Raw genomic sequence first — 24886 nt, 5'->3', positions numbered from 1 at the left:
CAACCTTCAGGCGAAGCAAACAGACGATCGAATTATTGCACCTCGCGATCGCCATCGCTCCATCTTTGGATCGTAGCACAATTATCAACCTCGCCGCACACCGGACGTGAATGGCACTTCGCATCGGTCCGATTCGCAATAAACCACCAAGGGGAAGTTTGTATCACTGGATTTCCAGCCAGGTTATTAGTTCTTTGTCTAGACTGCAGAAGTCCTGCTGTTTGTTTTTAACGTGTGCAGGGAAATCCGGCTTTCCTAACATAAAAATGTAGCGCCTGTTTAAAAAGAGAGACAAGCTTAACGAGAAAAATAACAAAAAAACCAGTTTGAACATATCATTTACCAGGGTTGAATAAATTAACAATCATAACAAACCTACAATGGATGGGAGGGTGGAACGGGGAGGTGTTTTGATCTTTTCCTCATCTTTATTTATTCAAGAATTCAATTATCATCTATGCTTGTTTTTACATTTTGTGCAGCAACCAGTGGTGAAGGATTGGTCTTGGTTGGATTTTCCACGAACATTACACAACCACCTTGAATAATATTAAACTAGTATAGTTGACCGTGTAGAGTGTAGTGAGGCCTGCTACACCTGACAAAGAAATTTCCATATTTTTGTACAAAAATGGTTATGATTAAACTCTCAATCACAAACAAATTAAATAATCATAAACAATTGATGCCTTTGATGTTCTTGAATATCGGATAAGTAATATTTCTACGATTTAGTTCGTATACTGTTAAAAAATCATCACAACTACAGTTTGATTGTTGTATTTTGATAAGAAAACTAAAAGCTCTTGCAATTTCAACGAATTTTGAAACTGATGAATTTCTGTTGAATATATGATTTTTTCTACCTTTTGTTTGCGTTAATGCTTCAAATTAATACAGTTCACGTAAATTGTCTGAATGCCATATTACTCCGAGCACCGCTACAGGACGAGTGGATTTTTAAACCACTTTTGTCCCAAAGCCTAAATGCAGCGAGGAAGAACGAAGTGCGATTATGAAAGTCTAAACCGTTTCAAAATTTGGGACAGGCGTTATCTCGGGGTTATCGGACGTGGATTCTTATTCTACGGTGACAACAAAAACCTGTCCTCGGACTTCGACAAACATCAAGCTGGACAGACTCATTCTCTCAACATTCTCGCTTCCTACCGGGGGGATTTTACCTAATCTCTCGATGGAGGCTTTTTAGCTGCACGGGATTGCTGGCCGGTTCGACCTTATCGCTGCTTACAATCCGGTTTTGAACATTCACGGGCTCCGGGGCCTGTATCTCAACCATCCACCGTCTTCCACTACCATCCTCAGACGTGTTTACGATCATCGAGACCGATCACAACCGCCGGATGGTCACACTACGACAGGCATAAACCCTGCCTTCGCCATCCCGACGTGCATTAGCATCTCACTCACGCTATACAGTGAGGCTTTAAATCCATACGATCGTGGCAACGCGTAGCTCAATTGCGTCCCAACTCTGAACGGTGTCGCACGCGATCGCGTTTTTCGCATCGTTACCGGAAAAAAACCCCCACTGAAGGCACCGGGCCAGCCGGCTTTGCCTCGCTGCTTTTCTGGCATTTTTATTTTTCCCCTTCGTCTCGCTATCAGCTTCGACCCATTTTGGTGAGTATTCGTTTTGGTGATAATTACTGACAAATACCTCTAATACTCCAAGGCATCATAGGCTGCCTCTAATCGCCGAAGGACAATTGGTCCGCGATTGTTTACGTATATGTTATTATCTGTGCGTGTTAGTGTGAACGTGTGAAGAAGATGGGGCCTGGGAGGGAAGGATCTTTAAAAGTTCATTAAAAGCAAAGGTCTCAAGAGTGCACTGATTGGGAAAAGTGGTCCAAGATGGAGGAACATGGTAGAGTGGCAACTTTTTGTCGATTTTGGTGTTTTAGAAAGTGTTTATTTCAACCTTTCAAAAGTTTCACAGTCCTAGATAGTTTTTTTAAATATGGTAATAAAATAGGAGCGATCTCATAAAAGTGAAACTTTTAGCTGAGGGAGTCAAACGAGAGAGCTCGGGATAAGAACACACATCATGTAAATCTTATATCATTCAGCAAAATGCAATGGGATGGGAATGATCTTATCTTAGCATTACACTTTCACTGTTTACATTTATATTTACAAATTATCACATTTAACGTTGTTCACAGATTTCTTCCTGAGGTGAAAATAAAAACAACATGTTTTCACGAACGGTCGTGCTGTGTGCATTGGTAGCATCCCTCGGGTGTCTGGTAGCAGCCCAGGATTCGCTCGATGACCTATATCTGTCGCTGTACAACTTGACGGAAAACAAAAATACTATTCCGGATAGTACCCCTGCTCCGGCCGTCACACTGAGCACGGCACCACCAGCCGCACGTCAACCGGTAGGTTTACAATCACTCCTGACGCATCGAATCTTCAAGGCCTAACGATCCACCGATTGGTGCCGGTTTCGTTTTTCCTAGACTTGCCAAGGCGAGTGCGTCCAGTATTATCTATGTAGCAGCAACCAAATCATCACCGATGGGGCTGGAATTATCGACATTCGTGTCGGTGAAGATCCGGAGGAGGAGTCGGAGTGTCCGCACTTCCTGAACACCTGCTGCGAGAAGCCGGACGTTATCGAAGAGCCACCACTGTCGGTTCTTACAACACCCGCACCTCCGGTGCCAGTTCCTGGTAAGGCCAGCCCGAAATGTGGTTTGCGTAACGCCAAAGGACTTGGATTCCGCATTACTGGTAACGTGAACGGCGAATCGGAGTACGGTGAGTTCCCGTGGATGTTGGCGGTACTGCGCGAGGAGCGGGTAGCTGACAGCAGTCTTAATGTGTACGAGTGTGGCGCATCGCTGATTGCCCCGAACGTGGTCCTGACGGCGGCCCACTGTGTGTACAACAAGCAGAAGGATCAGCTGCTGATCCGTGCTGGCGAGTGGGACACCCAGACGCGCGATGAGCTGTACGCGCACCAGGATCGCCGCGTTGCCGAGATCATCACGCACGAACAGTTCAACAAAGCTTCGCTGGCTAACGACGTCGCCCTGCTGATCCTCACCGAACCGTTCCTACTGGCCGCGAACGTGCAGCCGATTTGCCTGCCTCCGAAGGGACACTCGTTTGATCTGAGCAAGTGTTTCGCCTCCGGCTGGGGCAAGAACATCTTCGGCAAGGAGGGTAAATACCAGGTGATCCTTAAGAAGGTGGAGCTCCCGGTTGTCGCCAACAAGCAGTGTCAAGATTCGCTCCGCACGACTCGACTCGGCAAGCGGTTTATACTGCATCCGAGCTTCATGTGCGCAGGAGGTGTCGCCGGCCAGGACACGTGCCGTGGAGACGGTGGATCGCCGCTCGTTTGCCCGATTTCGGGCGCCCCAGACTACTACTATCAGGCTGGTATTGTAGCGTGGGGTATCGGCTGTGGTGAACATGGTATCCCCGGCGTGTACGGCAATGTGCAGTACTTCCGCGAATGGATCGACAAAGCATTGGTGGACCGCAGCATTCTGGCCCGTGACTACGTCTACACTCCGTAAACGGAATGGTTGTGAGCCATTAGAGCTTTTTGGGAGAGAATGAAGCGTACAACGGGCATGCAGCTTGGCAAATATTTGTAATTAGTGGTAATAAAATGTTTTTCAAATACTGACCCTGAAAACTAGTGAGAAAATTTATTTTTTTCAATTGTGGTATTTATTCGTAGGGTGCTTTTTTAGACCTTGTATGGTTCACTAAATATATTATTGAGAAAACCCCACCTATACCTTCGTAACGTATGAATGTAAACAATTCCGAGAATTTGTTGCTGATACAAACTTAACCGGAAAATGACGTTTCAAAACAATAACACTCTTATAAAAACATCAATTATCCCATACTTGTAAATTTTATTTCTATTACCTTCTTAGTTTTGTTTTGAAAATAGAATTGATGAATTTAATAGATATTTTACACAATACGCTGTACAACGCGATACTGGTCTACATCGGGGGAAGATACTGTCGAGATGGATCAGTTGGTTTCGATACCTGAACGAAGCCTGGTGTTTGTTGATGCTCAACCCACGGACCAAGATTATCCACGGTAACAGCGGTGCAGTTGCCCACCAATAATCCTTTCAACGACCAGCCTTTCGACATCGGTTTGTTTTCATCACAAATCACCGGTGATCCGTTCAATGCCGAGCTCTCGCATTCGGTGCCCTCGGGATGTAGACAGATAGTACCTGGAGCGCAGAACAGGTCCTCATTGAAACTTTCAACCCGCGTCTTGTACTGTCGCGGTAGTCCTGTCTTTTTCGAAGCTAGAAGCTCCCTATTCCAACCGACGATGTGACACTGCATGCTATCGTGGCCATCGTCCTTAGTTTTGGCGAGCGATACGTTACAGTATCCCTGTCGAGCAGAATCAGCTAGTCTGAGAAGAGCAGCATTGCGGATAAGAGGCCGCGTAGGGTCGTAGTCTTCGTGAATGGTCTTCTCACCAATCGAATAAATCTGCGAGGAACGGTAAAGGTTGCGATTAGAAGACTGCTCCTTGGCCGAAATGCGCTAGCTTACGTTACTCATCCGAAGGGAAGATCGACTTGCTAGATCATAGTCTCCAATGTTCACAAAAAGATCTTCCACAGTAAGATCTTTTACACAACTGGCAAGAGTTAACACAAACTGAGGATCCAGAAGTGCACCGGCACAAACGAACTGATCGGTCGTTATTCCAGGAATGATTTCCATACGAGCCCATATAGACACTAGCCACGGAGGGACCCGACTCCCATCTGCTTCCGTACGCCAAATGCAACGTTCTTCCTGTGATGATGTTTTACTACTCTGGTTAAACTCCATTTCGTTTATCCCATTAATGAGTCCCATCCACGAAGTACGGTCCATACTACAGCACACGTCCTCGCCGGTACATCCACCATTTTGTGTGGCCATTTTAAACATTGTACACATACTCTTCGGTACACAAGTTCCCTTGCACACGGGAGCTTTGGTGGGTGGTACCTTGCGGCAGGTAAAACCAGCGAGACATCTAGAATCTGTCTCAAATCTTATATCAATTAAGTCTGTGCCATACTCGTCGTATTCGTCACTCGCAGTTCCATCATCAACTGGGACACACTCTCCATCACAAAACAAATCGGCGTTGACCTCGTTATCCTTCACTGGAGGTTCTTCTACCGGTACATCGCAACAAACTGACCCCAAAGGACATTCTTCCGCACTATCAACAAGCCGTAGGTCAACGTCCGGTGCAGGACATAATGCTTCCGGCACACAACTACAGCCCACCACGTCCCTCGACAGACTCAATACGATGGTCACAAGTACAAGCCACACAATCCTACGTTCCAAATGATTCATGATCCACAACATACGCTGTACAAGGTCCTTGAAATTGTGGTCTACCTTGCTGCCGAAAACACGTGGCACTGAAACGGGGGTGAGTTTGTTAAACCTTCTTAGTTCCAACTAAGACGCGGAGAGACTGTACGAGCGAAACCCCGACTGGGTCTTCGCTACTAGTTGTGCTTGGTACGAGATGGGCAGAAATTCGTACCATCCACCAGAAAACCATTACGTAACGTACGCTCAAAGCTGCGGATCCGAGAGTGAGAGTAAATATTCCTAAAAAGCACGAGCTCCACGAACATACCCCCTTTCGGTGGGAGAACCCATCCCGAACAGGAATGTCTATAATTTCTGTGCCAACTTGATTGCTTGACTATCCGTCATCCGTAAGTCATTTCGAATAGCTATCACTAGAGCTTACGAAGTCAAAACCACTAGAGCATAACCGGTCTGCGATGTTGTTTAGCTGCTACCATGCTGTCGATAAAAACTGCACTCGCAAAGGTCACCACAGGTCCACGTTAATGTCCCTTGTCCATCGAACCGGATTTGCAATGAATTGAAATGCATCGAGAGCATCTTTCTTCTTCGAGAGATTTCGGAAAGGGAGGACTCAACTGATATCAAATCTGAATTCGTCGCACGTTGCATCCTTCTAAAACCGGTTCTTCTAGAAACTGGATAATCCCGAAGGATGAAATTGTATTCAGATCGTAGAGAAATATTGTTTATTGTATTGTAACTGTGAGTCGCGTCCCTTGAAACGCTCATATGTCCGGTGGATGGCAGGTGCCAATAGAACTTGTTCAAAAGTGTATCATCTGTTTAGCTAAATAAACAACATTTATAAATAAATTATGTTAATTTTTCCAACACGTGGAGGATCGTATCGTTATAAATGTGTTATTTTGAATTCGTTAATGTCAAGCAATTTTAAAATCAATTAAAAATTTGATTACAGATTTCTTAAAATATTATATAACTCAAAAATAACTAATTAAAAGTTTTAACAATTTATTAAAGACAAGTAACACCGTCAATAAGAAATACGGAGAAAAACATCATAGAGTAAAAAAGTACACAGTGAAATAGCATCGGAAAAGTTTTAAACACAGAGAAAATAATATCGACCTATTGTGTTGTCTATTGTGTTTTGACAAATTTATTTAAATGTTTTTAACCTAAACGGAGGAGGTTTTGGGCATCTGAAAAGTTCATGGTCCTCGATAACAGATGTCCAACGAGGGAAGTGATTCGAACAAGATGATTCAAGCCAACAATAAACAGTCGAGTTGTCTTAAGGCTGTTAATTTTTATTTTCATATACGGGGTATGTCAAAGATATAACCAAACAGCACCACGAAACGTGTTTATCAAGTCAATGAAACGGAGTTTAGCATCTCGCTGCAAAAAAAACCCGTTTCTGCAGGATATAAGACCGCGAGGCCGCGCGCAGAAGACGATTGGAATATGATCTTCGACAACCGAGTCGTCGACACTCGCGACACGTCTTGCGAAGTGTAGAAGTATTAAATATCGTTGAATAGATTTTAAACTTATCACCTGGTAACACAATACCTTCGTGGAACAGGTTTCCAACGGTAGGTGACACACTGGGCAGTCGCTAGCCATATAGGCACGTGTTTGCATGTTCATTATTGATTGGCTTTTGGGAAATCGTCAAGAGAAATTCAACATTCACGAAAAGTAATAATTCGTACATATTTTGGAAGGCATCGGTGGGTTGAAAGAAAGTCCCAATATTCCTTCCGAGACCACTTTCCATTCGAAACTGTCCCGACGCGTTTTGGCAGTTTGAAGATTAGCACGTACCTCTCACGAGGGTCTCGAAACAGCCCAATCTCAGCGACCGATTTCAGCGAAAACCAGTTCCATTCGAACCCATTCCACCAGCGTCTACCCATATTCTCATTGCGCCGCAGACGAACCGTTTCCTACCCTGGGTATACCCACCGGATTCACCGATGCGATTGTCTCGATTGTAGTAGTATCTGTCCGATGCCGTGCTCCGTTGGTTCACCATACTGTTGTGGTTGTCGTCGTGAAGATTGTGAGATGTGTGATTTTTTTTTTAATAATAATTGTTGTTGTTTCAAGATAGCCAGAACCTGAGCTACTCCCAACAGTATCTCTTGAGCAGTCTAGCAGGACGTGCATACGAACTCGGTTGTTGGGATGAAGTTACTCGTGGTAGGCGTTTTGGCCGTCGTATGGCTGGATGCATTAGGAGTTAACGCGCAGGTAACCATCGACGAGGTCCCAACGAGTTAGACGAGTTGTGCTTAAGCATTCACAATGGTCTACACATTTTTCCAATTAGGTCTGCACCGGACGATGCGTTCCCCGGAATAACTGTGAGACGGACGACGATGACCCGCCACCGGATGTGGACTTGCGCGTTGGACAAGAGGACTCGGAGGTCATAGGCAACTGCAGTCACTATCTGGATCTATGTTGTCCACTTGATATGGTCATCGAAGAGCCTCCGCCTCGGCAGGAGGAAAAGTTTCGACCTTGCGGCCAACGCAATCCGGATGGAGTCGGTTTCCGGCTCGGTGGAGGAAAGGTGGAAGAAGCGGAATTTGGTAAAAAAACTCCAGACTTACTTTGATATTGTGAAACCTTCGTCTAAAATTGTCTCACATTTAAATTCCATCTTTAGGTGAATTCCCTTGGTCGTTGTTAGTGCTGGAGTTGCAGACACTCTTCGACTTTGAGGCAAAGGAAGTTTACGTCTGTGTTGGTTCGCTAGTAGCACCGAACGTCGCGCTCACAGTGGCTCACTGTGTCGTCAATCGGACGGCGACTGACTTGGTAGTTCGAGCCGGTGAATGGGACACCCGGACCGAGAGTGAGGTACTTCCGTACCAGACCTCACCGGTAAAGGAGGTTATAGTGCACGAGAAATACAACAAGCATCACCACAACGATGTGGCCCTGCTTGTGCTAAAGAATCCCTTCCAGGCGGCCGAAAATGTCCAAACGGTGTGTCTTCCGCCACCGAGCGTTCGTCCAGCGACCGGAGAGGAGTGCATTACCGGTGGCTGGGGAAAGGATCGGTTCGGGAAGGAAGGCATCTACCAACAAATTCTGAAACGTGTGTCCCTACCGATCGTCGACTCTGCCAAGTGCCAGGAAGCGCTACGCAAGACACGCTTAGGACAGAAGTATAAGCTGCATAGTACGTTCCTGTGCGCCGGCGGAAAGAAAGATGCGGACGTTTGCTCCGGCGACGGTGGAGCGGCCCTCGTGTGTTCGGTAGCCGGATCGGAGACCTCCTACTATCAGGCGGGCATCGTGGCGTGGGGAATTGGGTGTGGTGATGAGAGCATTCCCGGGGTGTACGTCGATGTTGCAAACACGCGTTCCTGGATCGTGGAAAATCTCAACTCACTCAGCGTCGATCCTGCGTTCTACACCGTGGCTTAGGAGAGTATGCTAGTAATGTCGTACAATGTGTTCTAATTTATCTAAAATTCAAAAAATAAACACTGTAAATCATCAACAGCGAGTTGGCTCATTAAAAATAATCAAACCAAGTTAGGTTCTCCAAATTCAATCTTCATCCGAAATCGCTGAAGGTTACACACTAACCTCTTCTAATTCCTATTCCTTCTTCTTCTTGGCGTAACGACCTCTTGGTCATGCCTGCCCGTTAAGGGCTTACGAGACTTGTTTCCCTGTTGTAGTACGTGGATAGTCAGTCCTCTCGTACAGGGGAGGGTCCGGTCTCTGTTGGGATTCGAACCCACGCCGTCGAGGTGGTGAGCACCGGCGCTCATGGGCCGATTTTCTAACCGGCGCTACCGCTCGGCTGTCGCGGACCCCCGACAATTCCTATTCCTATTCTTATCCAAAATTGGAATGAATTTTCCAAAAATTACAATAACAACCATTACAAATTGAATTTTCGTATTCGTAAAGTGTTTTATAAACGAGTGCATAGAAGTGGCGAATACAAGTTATTAAAGCTAACTCATAAATGCAAGATAGTTGTAGCTTGAAATTGTGAAGACGTTATCTTATTTATAATCTAGGGCGCGTGAAGAATAATGAATACTTAGAAAATCAATTTTATTGCCATATTATAATTTGGTAATTTATTCTATTATTAGAATTTAAAGGTGAAAATGCATGCAGCATTTTTCCCAATTTCTAACGATATGAAAAGCTTTAAATGATTCAACTATCGTAGCCGTTGAATTCGATTCCGGTCAGACCAAAGAATGTATGTTTTAGTCTTGACTGCAATTTCCGAAACCGTTAGAATCGCATTTGTGTACTTGCGTCACAACATTCATTCCTGTATTAGTACGAAACCCGTTATTTGCCCTCCTTGGTCTTCTCTCTTGCTTATGCTCCTCTTGAAAACCGCATTTAGAATCAAAACTTTTAATTAAAAAAATGGAGTCTTAAAGCCAAGTGGTAAAACGACAAGTAACAATGATTCCAACAAAACCAATTTTGAAGCTACTACTTCGTCACAAAACATGCCCCATCACAAGCGCTCCTAGGAAAAGGTTATCAAGAGTTTCATGGCTGATTTGTTTTTTTAGGGTGGGTTATCAAACCGTAACGTTTAATATGCCATGGTCACTTCTTGCGCATATATTTAAAATCTACAAAAAACGCCTATGTTGATACTCATTTTTTTCTGATTTATTTCCGTCTGGTGGTGAGCTAAAAGAAAAAGAATTATGTGCTAAACGGAAGAAGAATTGAGGTGCTTAAATTAGTAGTGCTAAAAGGAAAAGAATTGTGGTGCTTATATTTGCAATCCCACATGTGGCTAAAGAAACGCGTAAGCGTCTTACTTATTTGTCCTAAACGAAATCGTTCATGGAACCATTAGCTGTTTCCGAGGGCTTCCCCACTTGCTTGAGGTTGGGTTTGCTTGATTGGTTTGACTATAGCGAGACTGTTTGGGATTCTCGAGATTCGTTAGAGTGTTGCAATTGTCTTCGTGAAGACGTGTGATTTTGTTTAAATAATAAACGTTTCAATTGAGTAAGTATCTCACCAGTTGCTCTGTTATCTCATACGACATGCACAGAGAGTCAGTCGTCGTGATGAATTTAGTCGTGGTGGAAGCTTTGGCCATAGTATGGCTTGTGGCGTTAGGAGTCAACGCACAGGTACTTTTTGGACGATTGACTCCATGTGACCCAGGTTAATACTTTATTCGCATCGGTATACGTTTCCAAAACAGAACTGCAGTGGACGGTGTGTCCGACGGGATTATTGCCTTACGGACGAAGACGACCCGGCACCGGATGTGGACTTGCGCATCGGGCAAAAAGACTCGACGGTCGTGGGCAACTGTACGCACTATCTGGACCTGTGTTGTCCACCTGATTTGATCATCGAAGAGCCACACCAGACAGCGACGCACGAGCAAAAGTTTGCGTCCTGTGGAAAACGCAATCCAGATGGGGTTGGGTTCCGGCTCGGTGGAGGAAAGGTGCAAGAAGCGGAATTCGGTAAGGAAGCTCTCTGTAGTAATGTTGTGAAACTCTTCAGTTTAAAAATCCCGCCTTAGGTGAATTCCCGTGGACGTTGTTAGTTCTGGAATTGCAAACAATCTTCGACTTTGAGGCAAAGGAAGTGTATACATGTGTTGCCTCGTTAGTAGCACCGAACGTTGCGCTTACAGTGGCCCACTGTGTCGTCAATCGGACGGCCACAGACTTGGTAGTTCGAGCCGGTGAATGGGATACCCGGACCGAGAGTGAGGTACTTCCGCATCAGACCTCGCCGGTGAAGGAAGTTATAGTTCACGAGCGATACAACAAGCACCACCATAACAATGTGGCCCTTCTTGTGCTACAAAAACCCTTCCAAGCGGCCGAAAACGTCCAAACGGTGTGTCTTCCACCACCGGGCGTTCGTCCAGCGACCGGAGAGGAGTGCATTACCGGTGGCTGGGGAAAGGATCGATTTGGAAAAGATGGCGTCTATCAACACATCCTAAAGCGTGTATCCCTACCGATCGTCGACTCTGCAAAGTGCCAGGAGGCACTGCGCAAGACCCGGTTAAGTCAGAAGTTTAGGCTGCATAGTACGTTCCTGTGCGCCGGTGGAAAGAAAGATGCGGATGTTTGTTCCGGCGACGGTGGAGCGGCCCTCGTGTGTTCGGTGGCCGGATCGGAGACCTCCTACTATCAGGCTGGCATCGTGGCGTGGGGTATTGGGTGTGGTGATGAGAGCATTCCCGGGGTGTACGTCGATGTTGCGGTCATGCTGCCTTGGATCGTGAACAAGCTCAACATGCTCAACGTCGATCCTGCGTTCTACACCGTAGATTAAGAGGGTATTTTACATAGGTTTTAATTTATGAGAAATTTAAAATAAGCGAATTGGAGAATTTCTAATTTTTATGATCTTTATTTACAGATAGTCTATCTTGTGCATTGCTGCATTGTGGATTGTTTATTGTCGTTAATTTCAGTTTCTAGCTGTTGAAACAATACTAATGGATGGCATTATGATATACAGAAAAAAAAGAAAAATAGAACAATACAACGAATAACAACAAAATGTCAAAATTCAATCCAGGTTAAATCTATTGCAGCTATATGTGGTATAAAGCATTTATTACTCAGATAAAATGTTTGAAAATAATAATTTTTTAATAAAAATAAATAAACTAAAATCAGCAAGTCAATTTCGTTTGGGTTTGAACAGAAAAATTAAATTATCCTAAAATATCCCCAAAAACAAAAAAAAAACATAAGGAAGGTTGCCAGTTTTTGTGTCATGGTCGATTGAAAATTGATATGAATTAGAACGGATGGATTTTTGTGGAAAACGGAAAGAATATCGTACTGGTTCAGTTCACATAGCATTGAATGATTATGGATTGGCGAATAAGCAAAGCAGTTTACGACGGGGTTTCCCACGTGTTGACGGGGTCCGCACGTTGAAAGTTGTTTCAGAGGGGCAACAGTCGGATAAAAATCTACTAGATTTGCGTTTCAATCACACGCCGTTCGTTCGGGAAATCCCAGACAGGCTGGAGCAGTCTGATTGTCGATCTTGTGCGAATCGGAGCAGGAATGCATGATCGAAAGATGCCAAGCACCGCGAGTTTAAACAAACAAACAAAATTCCCCACTTGAGCGAGACGTCTCACACGTCTGCTCATGACATAAGAACCGGTCATTTCCGTGGCGCACACTATTCTACTATTTAGTGTACTACCACTACGCCTCCTGATCGGTAGCTCCATTGCTCTAGTTTCGACTACTACTAACACTTGTTTTTTTTGTTTACTACCAAGAAGCGTCGGTTATGATTGGAGCCTTCGAGGGCATTGCCAAGGTTCCTGCAGCCCGCTCACACACACACATTGGGGCTCGGATGAAGACATCTTTAATCCTCCAAGGCACTTGCGAGACCGGTCCTGTGTTACTTCTTGTTTTAATTCTCGTGCATTAGGCAGTTCAAGAAGAAACTGGTTTCAGGTTCTGTCACCTTGCCACGATCCGACTTCCCGAGGTTTTGTTGCGGCCAGATCAGTGACTCCATTACCACGTCCTACAATGCCATTAATCAGCCACACTCTGCGGGGTGTTTATTCGAGCCACCACCACCGCGATCGACGGCGATCTTCTCGAATTCTACCACCACTACAGCCCATCGGCGATCGCGAGTTCGTTCATTCGCTCGCGATCGCAGGTTTTCGAAGCTGAAACCGAGATCCGCGGCATCAGTTTCGTACCGGCAGCGTAGCGATTCGGTCGAGCGTCCTAACTCAGCGGTCCTGAAGCATCCAGCAGGTTTGTAACAGAGTGTGTGTGTACGTGTGTTATTACTTTTGATACGATACGAATCCGGTTCTTGGTTTTCACGGTTGACCGGACCAGAACCGTTGGAGTTTCTAGCTGTTGCTGTCTGTTTTCGGGTATGTTCAATCGTACGGGTTATCAACTTCCCTCAGAACCACTTGATGGATGTTTTTCTATTTACTTTTGGCTTTTTCTTACTTAACTTTTACTACAAACGCTAAGTTACTTTAGACTGACGAGTCTACCTCCGAAACCGCTGTTTTATTTCTGCAAAACAAAAGATGTGTTCCGCAATCACTTGGCCAAAAGTCTTGCATCATCGCTCGGCGGCGTTTCACCCCGATGCAATTAACTAACTTTATCGTTGGCGTTCAGGTGAAGCAAACGTACGTAACCACCGTTCCGAAGGACATCCTTGGGTTTTTGCGCTTCCACATTGCCGGGGTTTTTGTTGTTGTTGTAGAGGTCGGCAAACTCCAAACGATGTTAAATGGCCCGGTAAACTTCTGTGGCTACAGACAAAATATGATTAAAGCCAATATGGTAATTTATACAAGATTTGGTTTGTTTTCAGATATAACCAAAAATTTTCACTGATCATATCTAAAAATATTAGGCGAGGGATCGCTTCAATGATACGCTGTCTTCTAATGACCGTACAATCCTGTTCCTTTATCTATCAGTTACCCTCGACTGTAGACCTCCTGCTTACAGGACTGGTTTTAACGAGGGCACGCGTTTGCCCTGTCGAATTGTCGAAGGTGAAGAAAAGCCGCCAGCCCGAAACCGTTTTCGAATGGTACAAACAGCCAGACTGCGAACCTCTTATCGCAAGGTCATGCCGGTGCACACAACACTTGGAGCGTTTGGAAACCTAGCTACGGTTGATACGTCATGATTTACTTTCTAGTTATTTAGGTTACGAAAGAAGAAAATTAAGAAAGATTGTGGTTAAAGGAAAAAGAACAATATGAAAAGAGTAGGGAAGGCATATAGGATGTTATATAACCAACTACTTATGCAATTGAGAAACAATTAAATCATTTCTTATTGGATAAATGGTTAATAACCAATTAAACTTACTCACAACATTGCTAAAACTGTAAACCTGTTCGTCCCAATTTATAGTACGATTGAGTTATTGACGCAACAAAATAATTGTTAGCAGCAGCATCCGTTCCGCTTTGTCTTACTAAGAAGATATTCTTTATTCAACAAACATCTCAAATCGAAGCTCCGGGAGATCCCCACTGTAGTTTCGCTTGACTTCGGCCGTCTCCACCGGCATCGTCATGTTTACTTTTCCCATGCCTTATTGAGGGTCGGCCGGAAAATGTAAAATCAACAAAACACTTCAACAAACAAAGCTTAGATACGGGGAAACACACTTCTTGGGGATCTCTGACGGCAATACTAAAGTCATGGTGGAATCCTTTTCCAATGCTTTGGTTTCTTCTCCGACGCTTATGTAACCTTTGGTCTGACGTTTTCAAGTCCCGGGCGTTTGTTTTATGTGTCATTAATTTACCTTTTTTTTGCTCTCACGTTTCAGCATCACTTGCCACTCTAGCACTATGTTCGTCAGCAACAAAGTCCTGCTGGCCACGCTAACGATCGTAGCGATCGTTACGGCCCAGCAGCCGATCGATAAGATCTTCTTCCCCGAGAACGATACCATCCTGAACTTTGCCAATCGCGTCGGCGAGGGTGACGGGGCGGTACAGGCTGGCTCACAGGATCCTCTGGATGCGCTGCTGCCCACCGTGCGCCCGCAGACACTTTTGACCGCGCAGGGTGAACGGTGTACCTGTGTGCCGTACTTCACCTGCCAGCCGGAGCCCGAGTTTGCCGAGCAGAACAAGTTTAACGAGATTAACGTAAAGTACGTATTGGACTCACTTCTGAGTACATTTTACCTGGACTAATGGTTTTACTTCTTGCATTTTAGCTACAATCCGGACAGCTGTCAAGATGTGCTGGATGTGTGCTGCCGGGATGCCGATTCCCTGGTCGTGCCAATGAACAATACTCCCGGTGAACTTCCGGTCGGTCGGCCGCGTGGTTGTGGACTGCGCAACATCGGTGGCATCGATTTTACTTTAACTGGAAACTTTGTGAGTTGAATTGTTGAATCAATTATCAAGGTCCTGAGGAATCTGTAGATTATTTATTAAATTTATATTTTTCTGGTTTTTGTAGAACAACGAAGCCGGATTCGGCGAGTTCCCATGGACAGTAGCCATCGTAAAGACGGCCGATGGTAGTAGCAGCTGTGGAGGCTCGCTGATCCATCCGAATCTCGTTCTTACCGGTGCACACTGCGTCCAAGGTTTCCGCAAGGGCCAGCTTAAGATCCGCGCCGGCGAGTGGGATACGCAGACGACCAAGGAGCGCCTACCGTATCAGGAGCGTGCCGTTACGCGTGTAAACAGTCATCCGGACTTTAATCCGCGTAGCCTTGCCAACGATATCGCCGTGCTCGAGCTCGATCAACCGATCCAGTTGGCAGATCACATCAACGTGGTCTGTTTGCCGCCGGTTAACTTTGACACGCGTCGCACCGACTGCTTTGCCAGCGGCTGGGGAAAGAGCCAGTTCGGTAAGGCGGGCAAGTACAGTGTCATCATGAAGAAGGTCCCATTGGGACTCGTGGCTTCGTCCACCTGCGAACGGCAGCTTCAGGCTACCCGTCTTTCTAACCGCTTCCGGCTGCATCAGACGTTCCTGTGTGCCGGCGGAGAACGTGGTGTGGATACGTGCGAGGGAGACGGTGGCGCACCACTCGTGTGCCCGATCGGTGCGGCCAGCGACAACCGGTACGCCCAGGTTGGCAGTGTAGCGTGGGGTATCGGTTGCCACGATGCCATCCCCGGCGTGTATACCAATGTGATTCTGTTCCGATCCTGGATCGACAACGTTGTGAGAACTCTCGGCTTCGATACGACCGTGTATGATGCAACACAGTCTGCATTTTCTTCCCTTTTCGCCTAATTGACTCCCGCGACCTCTGCACACCAACGGTAGACTACACGGGTTACACTGCTTTTAAGAACTAGAAATAAATGATAAACGAAATATGCTACCTATAATTTCTAGCATAACTGAAAATTATGCAAATCTGGTCGTGTGTTTGTTCTTTCCCAATGATAACAAGATTGATAAAAAATATTCAAGCCTTCTCTGGTCAAATGACTTCACATGCTCTCCTGTGATTTGGTTTGCTGGTAAAAAAGTTAGTAACAATCTGTTGAGGTGAGTGAAATCTGCAATATGTTTACCGAAATATTATTTTTAAGAAAACTTATTTATCTTTAACTTTAAGAAAATTTATTTAACTTTACCCAAAGGGTTGAAGGGTAAATGAGGCCCGGCCCAGATTCTCCTCTTCCTGCTGGTTCTGCTGGTTAGTATTTAATTTCAATTCGAAGAAATTTTTCTTTACTTCTTTTCTTTCTTTATTGTTCAAACAAGTAAGTTCAAAATCAATCTAAAATTTTAAATTTTTTCGTACGCAAGCCATCGAACTGCATACATTCGGGCGTATATTTCAATCAAGAAATGGTTAACACTCTAATCAAACGTCTCGCCTAAGTGTATGTAATTTTATACACTCATGGAAGCATTGCGTTGACTTCACACGAAGAACGAAATCTGTATATTGTAACTTTACAAATCGTCGGGGCTTACCACCTAATCGACGTAGGTTGGAATCCCAACCGAGACCGGACCCTCCCCTGCACGAGAGCACTGACTATCCACGTACACATAGGGTAAAAAAAGTCTCGTATGTCCTTAGTGGGCAGGCATGAATAACAAGGTTGTTACTCCAAGAAGAAGAAGAACATTACAAATGTAATAATAATACATTTTAGTTGACGACGATCAATAATCAATCAATAATTTTGAGATTTTAGCTAAATTGACAATGTTTTGATAATTGTTTCCTTTTTTTTCCATATTATAAAATTACATCTCATAACTTTTCATTTTCTGGAGTGTGCCCCTACCGAATTAAGCCCAAGTAACATAATTTGGTTTGATTGGCAATGCAGCGTAATCTCTTTTTTAGTCGATTGACATTCCTAACTCGGGTAAGGGTTTCCCTTACGTAATGTTTGTATTCTTAAAAGGCCCGGATGTCCCGGGTGAAAGAGGAAATATTTTTGTCGAAAACAACTTTGCTGCTGAATATCAATTGTTGTAATGCAATCGTCGTGAAATATTATAACTGCTAGGATAAATGAAGGGCTTATTCAGTGTTTCTATGTTGAATTAATTCGCAACAGAACCGGAATTGGATTTTGTTAGTTTAAGATTAGATAAGAAAAGCTTGAGGGCCAGCCTTTTAAGGATAATGTTCAATATTGCAATAAACTCGAAGTGTAATTTTGATGCATCTTCCAGCTGCAGCATAATTCGTAGTTGTGCATGCTTTAAGATGGCTATCACTTTGCTTCCGATGATAAACAGTTCCGCCTATGTATTTAATTTTCCCCCGCCTTGCAAAGATGTCCGTCGTGGGCATCGAACATCTCTTACGATGCAGTGCGTGGAACGGCGAAACAGAAAGTCAAAATGTCACTTCTTCATCGCAGGGCAATGAGTTTATGCGAGTTGTTTTATGCGTTCGAGGTTGTTGTTTTGTTTTATTTAATTGTTTTTTTTCTACTCATGATTATTTTCATTCGGCCGAAATCGAAATTTCAAAGCGAGCGCGAGTGAGATGGAAAAAGAGCGGGAGAGCACCATTGCGAGGTATCCGCGTAAAATGTATGTGAAGTGAGTGAGAGAGAAGTTGAGAAAGTTGAATCATGTCTATTTAGAAAGGGTAGGGAAGATATGGTGGTGACGGTGCGGAGAGGGAAGCCAATATACTGTGAAGGCAGAAGGAAAAAACATTAAAAGCGCACCAGTCACGGCGGAGTGAGCGAAAGGCAACAGGGTGAGTGAACGCGATGGTAGACGCATGGTGAGAAAAAAAAAACTGGTTACTTACTCTCACGCTCGCTTGTTCGCGGAGTGCTGAAAACCAAATCTCGATCTCTTGCGCTCTCGCGCGTTCAGTTAGCGAAGAACCGTAGAGCAGTACGGACGGTCGGTTAACGAAACGTCGCGTTGCTTGGAGTTGCATTGCGCGAGCCCTTTTTTCGCAGGTGCAGCGCCGAAAAGAACGCCCGATAGGTGTGTTGTACGCTCGTTGCGGGTGGTGACGGTGGAAGGTGGTGTATAACCAGAAGGTAGCATAAAAAAGATAAAAAAAAAACCTTTCTCTCGCACCTCATCCTATTCGCGTTCGTAACGTCATTTGGAGGTGCGAGCGAGAAACAAATAGACCGTGGATCGAGTCGAAGAAGCAAATTGAGTGAAGAGAGAAAGTAAGCAATTGGATGTCATCTTCGAGTGAGCGAGAGTGAGAAAGAGTGAAAGAGCGCAAGTGAGTCGGTGGAGTGAACGGAATGGAAGGAAAAATAAAAAGCATAATATGCCTTTTATTCCCGTACGTGCATAATAGATAGGGAAAAAACTTGTGCATTTTCCATTCATTTTTTTTAAATGGAAACTAAGAGGCCGGCTTATTAATGGCGCATGCTGGGGGCAGCCATATCCGAACACGAGTCTTTAATGAAGGCAAATGACATTGATAATTGTATAAATTGGATTCAATCTCTTCCTGCAAAGGCAATTACGAAAAAGCATATTTAACATTTTTGGTACTATTGGTGTAATTTAATGTGACTCTTTTCATCGAAAAATTGTACTCAAAATGTGGTAGTATTGGCAAATGAATGCGAGCGATTTATTTCAAGTTTTTTTTTGCACGCCATGTTCTTGGTTGTCTTCTTTTCTCACTCGCTCAGCACTTCCACGACACGATGATTGGGGATGGGAAGCAAAAGTTTTACTAAAGTTTCCTTCGGGTATTTGAAATTCTAATTACCAATCACCTCAGCACAAGAACGTCGATCTGTCAAATGTGAATGATATTGAATGTTCGCTGCAAAGTGATAACCGCGATATGCGAAGGGTGAGATAAAATTTGCGGAGACTTGAAAAGTGACAGTTTCTTTGTACGTCCTCGTCGAAGGTTACTTATGTGTCGTTAGTTGTTATTTTAATCGAATAAAACTCGTTTTTGGCGCGTCTTGTCTTGGGATCGTTTTGCTCAAGGGGCAAGTTTGTATCAGCTCGCATCGGAAGAAGAGTAGCAGGGGCTGGAAAGGGTTTGGTTGGGGTGGGAGTTGCATACATTGTTCACCATGTACCCCCTACCCCACTTTGCTGTGAATCGTGGGGCTCGTTAAGTATTCATTGAAACGCGCGCGCACACACACACACACCCGCACACACGCACACTTGCTTGTACGCACAGCCGGAACAACACCCCATCGTAGCGTATTTTTTTCCGCTCGTTGCCTCGGTAACGTTCGTCCAAAAACAACCCCCACCCTCTTCCGCTATTAAACTATACCTGATGTGCTTGGATGGGTGTATCCAGTTTTTTTTGCTTCTTCAATGAGAATTTGTGCACCGAGTAAGCAAAACAAAAAGTTCGATTTACCTGCCGAAGCAAACAGAAAACGCTAAAAAAAAAGTAAATGCACGCGAAGAGAAACAGGAAAATGTTGTGTGGCTATAATAAGACATTCAAAAACGGGTCGAAAAGAATTGAGAAGAAAGGCGACTCAAATAAAACAAAACATCATCCAGTTCTTGCAAGGTTGTGTGCTGTTGGTTGTTTCGGAAACTTGTTTTTTTCATCCTTCCTGTCCGTGACCATGGTCGGTCACTTAAAAATAAGAGTCCAACAGTCCAGCCATTGCCGTGTCTTATTATTGAATCCACGGTAGTGATACGTTTCATAAGTTTTTTGTTTAACATTTTAATGCAATAACAAATAAACTAAGGGCGACCAATCAGATAATGCAATCAGTTTTTGCACACCTTCCACATTCCAATTTCGTTTAATTAATCGTTTGTGCAGAGGGAATATTAAAGGTATTAAAGTGCAATATGGTTTAGTGTTCAATAGAATTGTGTTCTTATGAAGAGGAAGTAACATATCGTTCGACATCGTGAATGACAGGACGGAAATTTTGTCAAGAAAAACATAGTTCTTCGCGTGTGCCAATGCCTGTGTATGTGTGCTGTGCTAAGCTAATCGGCCTGCCGGTCAGGAAATGTATGGCTTCTTATAAGTTCGTAATACAGGGCATCATTAATTTGAGGCCGCCATCATCGTTAGTGTGCGAGAATGAGACGTCTGGTTGAAAGCCATAGACGGTGGCGACTTTAGTAAAAATGCATTATTGCAATTAGCATGAGAAGCGGTGGCTCGTCATTCCCAGTCTGTCAGCTTCCTCTAATTACCCTATTCGACTCGTTAAAGAACGTCTTGATCCGTCCGCAAAGTGTTTTGTTTTCAGCAGGATTTTGTCTTCTCTTGTTTCTCCTTTAACCGTTTTACTTTCATGTTGTGCACTCTGTGGCACGTTAAATGCGGTAAACAGCATAAAGAAAAACACCCCTAAAACCGATTGTGTGCGCGAGCAAGATGGTGTTACATTAACGTGAAGAGGATGAGCGCGAGCGAGAGAGAGAGAGAGATAGGGAGAAAATAGGTTAAAGAAGAAAAAGAAACCAGTGAAAATGTGCTGCGAGCGAGCACGCGCGTAAAGAAAGAGATAGCAGCGCAGCATCCCTCCGTCGCGAGGAAGAATATGCGCCTCGTTCCCGAATATGTTTCTTTTGCTTCCTATCACCATTTGTTTAAACAACCTTCACTTCCTAATTAGCGAAACACTTTGTCACGCACTGGCAATGCAAATCACTCACGACGGCTCATCATTCGGCGCAAATAATCATGCTGGCGTGGAAAACCAATCATACGCGGCCGGAAAATGTGTTAGAAACAGTGAGTAAGTGAGTGAGTGAGTGAAGTGAGTTTGTCGCGGAATAAAATAATACAACACAAAAAAAAGTGAAGTGATTAAAATCTCCCCACCAGGATAAAGGAAATCGGAAGTCGCGGGGCCGATTGTCTCATCCCGTTTCATTCGCACTTCCCCGCTGCCCGTTCTCCTCCGTTTCTCACGGGTTGCTTGGTTTTGGGGTTTTTTTTGTTTTTCGTATCGAGTTTCTCTCTGAGGTCCGGAAGACTCGTTGAGAGCAAAAGCAAAAAAAAAACAAGTGAAAAGAAAAACAAAAATCGAGTTCGGAAAAACACCATCAACATCAACAATTCCCGTCGTCAACGAGAGGAAACATCAACAACAAAAAAAGCGGCGGAAGCGGCAAGTTGCGTTCGCTCAGGTGGAAATAATAATATCAATATTGAAGCCGACCCGCCGAGCAACATCATCACAAGTAGCAGCAGCAGCAGCAGCAGCCCGATTATGGATATCAGGGTGAGTTGTTTAAATGACAGCTTTGACATTTCGAAGAACGGGGTGTTGCGTTCCCAACGAGGCCTTGCAAACCCCGCTAGCTTCTTCTTTGCCCATAATCCAGCATACAATAGTCGGTCGGGTCGGGAAATGGTAGCGTTATTATTGTGCACAAAAGGGGTATTACCGCCGGGGGAGGGAGGGAGACTAGAGGGGTGAAAAACGTTTTTCGCGAAGTTGCAAAACAAATATCCTGTGAGAGAATTGTTAATATCTTTTCACAAATATTAAGTTCGTTAATAACAACAATTTAAATTTACCCTTGAATAAAGTTAAATCAAAATATGTCAAAAACAAGAAGTGAAAAAAACATGTCAAAACTTTTACGACATATGTCAAATGAAACATTATCTTGTACATGAAGGATTATGGTACATTTTAGTCTATTCTTTACTTCTTTTCTTGCACCATATTTTCCAAACATTTTTAAGCCACATCTGGGCTTATCGTTATTATTAATCGTCACTTTCTATCCTATGCTTATCTAGTGGATAAAAGACGTACATAATAACGATTATCCCACATCGGCCCGTGTTCAGCACGTGATACGAAACCGAAACATTACTTGAAATGGTTTCAAATCCCTCGGCAGCACACCATCATCCGGTTGACATGTTTTCCTTTATCATTATATGCGCTGCTACCCCCCTCTAGCCATTGTTTTCTTCACGTCGCAATTTTTCATCCCTCTCCGTTGCGTCGCCTGCCCGAACATTGTCTGCCTTGCCCCCCCTTTTCCCTTTTCCACCGAGTCGAGCGATAATGGTGTTTGCATGCGCCTTATCACTTTGACACTGCACTTCTCTAATGAGTGAAACCATTTACTCCGCTTCGGGGGTTCGAGCATTAGGTTGGCCGGTCGGAGCAACGGTCCAGGGGAGCGGAATGGCCGTGTTAAAAAGATTGGAACTCCCGAGTTTTTGGTGAGATTATTGCATAACCTGTTTCAATCCGTGGCTTTTCGGTGAACCGGTGCGATGAATTTGATGATTTTACGATTGGTGTAATTTTGGGTTTAGATTAGAGTTGTGTATTTCAGATTCAGATTCATGAATCTGAATGAATCTTTCAACAAAATTAATGAATCTGAATCGCTGAACGAAAGATTCATGAATCTTTGGGGATTCATGAAGATTCATGAATCTCTCGGGATTCATGAAGATTCATGAATCTTTCGGGATTCATGAATCTCTCGGGATTCATGAATCCCTCGGGATTCATGAATCTCTCAGGATTCATGAATCTCTCAGGATTCATGAATCTCTCAGGATTCATGAATCACTCAGGATTCATGAATCTCTCGGGATTCATGAATCTCTCGGGATTCATGAATCTCTCGGTACTAATGAATCTTCATTGACTAATGAATCTTCATTGATTAATGAATCCTTAGGGATAGGAATCTTTAGGGAACAGCAAAGCGCGATAGAGGTAGGGGAGTTTTGGGAAATATATATTACATTTGAGCACAAATTCGGCCCAAAAAGTTTGTTGAATTTTGACACATTTGTTTAGTTACGTATTTCATTCAACCTTGGTTAGTTTGGCGCAAAAGAAATTCACTGAGAAAACAAACTAAAACAGACAACGACGATGTTTTGCCCCACCGTAGGAGGTATATATTTTCCCATCATCTCCTATTTTAATGAAGTGCACCCGGTTGACAAAAATTCGAATTTTTTGCAGCTGTCATGTAGTAACAGCAAGTTTTTCCATGGCCGATTGCTGGGACTCTTGCTGGAACTACATGATAGCAGTAAAAAATTAAATTTCTGTCAACCGGCCAGTTGGTTTTCGTTTCGGCACCGGAAAAACGTTGGTAAGAATATCAATTAAAACGGAGTTTTATAACTGAACTACATTTCAGAAGAGTAGAAATAAGTAGTAAAACAAAAACTCCGATGTTTCGTGGAGAATATTGCTCGTTTTGTTCGCGTTTGTGTTTCGGTTTGTCTACATTTTGTCCAGTTGTCGGTTTGTTTACGTTTTGAATTGACATTTGACAAGAGCTAAAGCGACGTCGCGTTTTTCGCGAGCTAATTTACCAAACTTAAAATTTCGAATCTTCCCGACGTCTAGATAAAAAGTTATTTGGTCTGAAGTACAGGAAAACAGAATCTCCCATACAAAATGTATGGACTACCCGGGTAGTCCGGTTGAACGTTTGAGGGGTATCAACCGAAAAACTCGAATAAAAATTATTTAAATTCCTTGAATTTTTTTATTTAGTAAAACGATAGAAAGTGAGTTTTTCTAGGCATTCTAAAAGTTTCATGCCGATACGCCAATCCAATCCAGAGTTATTTAAAAACATAAATCCAAAAACTACCCAGGTAGGAGGTTGAACGGGTAACGGTTAACATGTCTATAAATAATATGTATAATTAATAGTAAAAATATATTATCAAATATATATATTATTATATATAACGTCTGGAGTATGCGTTTCGAGTATGCGTTCTTGCTAAGCGAATCGATCATGCGTTCCAAGTGCATTCTTCGGTAATCGTAACTACATGAATATATGCATGCAAAAAATTTGAATTTTTGTCAACCGCAACCACTACATTAAAATAGGAGATGATGGGAAAATATATACAGTCTGACAAGAAAGTATCCGTACAGTCACCAATTTCAACTTCAAGCCTAGTTATCTCAGCGACTACGTGACCTAGGACAATCATTTAAACGACATCTCGTAGATAAACTTCTATTCTATCCAATGAGGTCTTAACATTTCGAAAAAGTTACTTGTAGGTCACTTTGTTCTATAGAAACCCAAAAAAAGGCTCAAAATCGATGACAAAAAAGTATTCGTACACCCGACTTTCTTGACCAAAAACACCGGTTTGGTGAGGTTCTAGTAGTCAAAATATCAGCCTAGTCATTATTTAGAGTTATCAAGTGTCTAAAAGTATGGCGGCAACAATTTTATATCTTCTATTTTTATATTTTAACGTGAAATGGCCGGTGAAACTAGGCAAACAGCTGCAACCGATAGAGAGCTATCTTTTTCTTGTGATGTAAAGGGAACCTAACTTGGCAAGTTTATGAACCCTGTGAAAAATCTCATGCTAAGTCTCAGGAACTTATAATTTGTCGAATTAACCAGGATGCAACTAGACTAAACCCCGCAAACAGACACCTTTCGTGGTTACTCAATCGCTATGGGAGGGTGATTGCTCGAAAAGCTATTAAGTACTTCATACTTCGAGTCCTCAAACATGACGAACGAAGTGTCTAGTGCATCAATCATATG

At 43.7% G+C, this 24886-nt stretch overlaps 3 protein-coding genes across 3 annotated transcripts in view; all 3 read left to right on the top strand.

Moving 5' to 3' along the window:
- Positions 1 to 1472: 1472 nt before the first annotated feature.
- On the top strand, positions 1473 to 16294 carry LOC131269584 (transmembrane protease serine 9-like). Its single transcript, XM_058272036.1, has 11 exons — positions 1473 to 1644; positions 2190 to 2408; positions 2490 to 3553; positions 6967 to 6976; positions 7717 to 7981; positions 8059 to 8816; positions 10606 to 10876; positions 10960 to 11614; positions 14736 to 15065; positions 15132 to 15297; positions 15383 to 16294. The coding sequence occupies exons 2-11, from the start codon at positions 2220 to 2222 to the stop codon at positions 16172 to 16174; spliced, it is 4500 nt and encodes a 1499-aa protein (XP_058128019.1). The 5' UTR covers positions 1473 to 1644; positions 2190 to 2219; the 3' UTR covers positions 16175 to 16294.
- Positions 10449 to 11976, top strand: LOC131259571 (phenoloxidase-activating factor 2-like). The gene is made up of 4 exons (XM_058261088.1): positions 10449 to 10531; positions 10606 to 10876; positions 10936 to 11706; positions 11790 to 11976. Exons 1-3 carry the CDS (start codon positions 10466 to 10468, stop codon positions 11700 to 11702), a joined length of 1104 nt encoding a protein of 367 aa, XP_058117071.1. The 5' UTR covers positions 10449 to 10465; the 3' UTR covers positions 11703 to 11706; positions 11790 to 11976.
- A 1970-nt stretch (positions 16295 to 18264) lies between the features above and the next one.
- LOC131258627 (uncharacterized) overlaps positions 18265 to 24886 on the top strand; it is a 63827-nt gene continuing 57205 nt past the window's right edge. The window contains exons 1-2 of the mRNA XM_058259979.1: positions 18265 to 18420; positions 20977 to 21588. Of these exons, the coding sequence (XP_058115962.1) occupies positions 21577 to 21588 (12 nt within the window). The 5' untranslated portion in view covers positions 18265 to 18420; positions 20977 to 21576. The remainder of the gene's footprint in view (positions 18421 to 20976; positions 21589 to 24886) is intronic.

Source organism: Anopheles coustani, chromosome 3, assembly GCF_943734705.1.
Source record: "Anopheles coustani chromosome 3, idAnoCousDA_361_x.2, whole genome shotgun sequence".
NCBI lineage: Eukaryota > Metazoa > Arthropoda > Insecta > Diptera > Culicidae > Anopheles > Anopheles coustani.
Note: the sequence above shows the minus strand (reverse complement) of the source record. Positions and strands in the feature narration are given on the sequence as shown.

What these genes read in the sequence shown, in the direction of transcription:
- LOC131269584 (XM_058272036.1), top strand. Translation starts at nt 2,220, where the DNA reads ATGTTTTCACGAACGGTCGTGCTGTGTGCATTGGTAGCATCCCTCGGG. An exon ending in TCGATCCTGCGTTCTACACC is followed by an intron (nt 8,817 to 10,605) that starts GTGGCTTAGGAG and finishes TTTCCAAAACAG; the next exon opens with AACTGCAGTGGACGGTGTGT. An exon ending in GGTGCAAGAAGCGGAATTCG is followed by an intron (nt 10,877 to 10,959) that starts GTAAGGAAGCTC and finishes GGACGTTGTTAG; the next exon opens with TTCTGGAATTGCAAACAATC.
- LOC131259571 (XM_058261088.1), top strand. Translation starts at nt 10,466, where the DNA reads ATGAATTTAGTCGTGGTGGAAGCTTTGGCCATAGTATGGCTTGTGGCG. An exon ending in CGTTAGGAGTCAACGCACAG is followed by an intron (nt 10,532 to 10,605) that starts GTACTTTTTGGA and finishes TTTCCAAAACAG; the next exon opens with AACTGCAGTGGACGGTGTGT. An exon ending in GGTGCAAGAAGCGGAATTCG is followed by an intron (nt 10,877 to 10,935) that starts GTAAGGAAGCTC and finishes ATCCCGCCTTAG; the next exon opens with GTGAATTCCCGTGGACGTTG.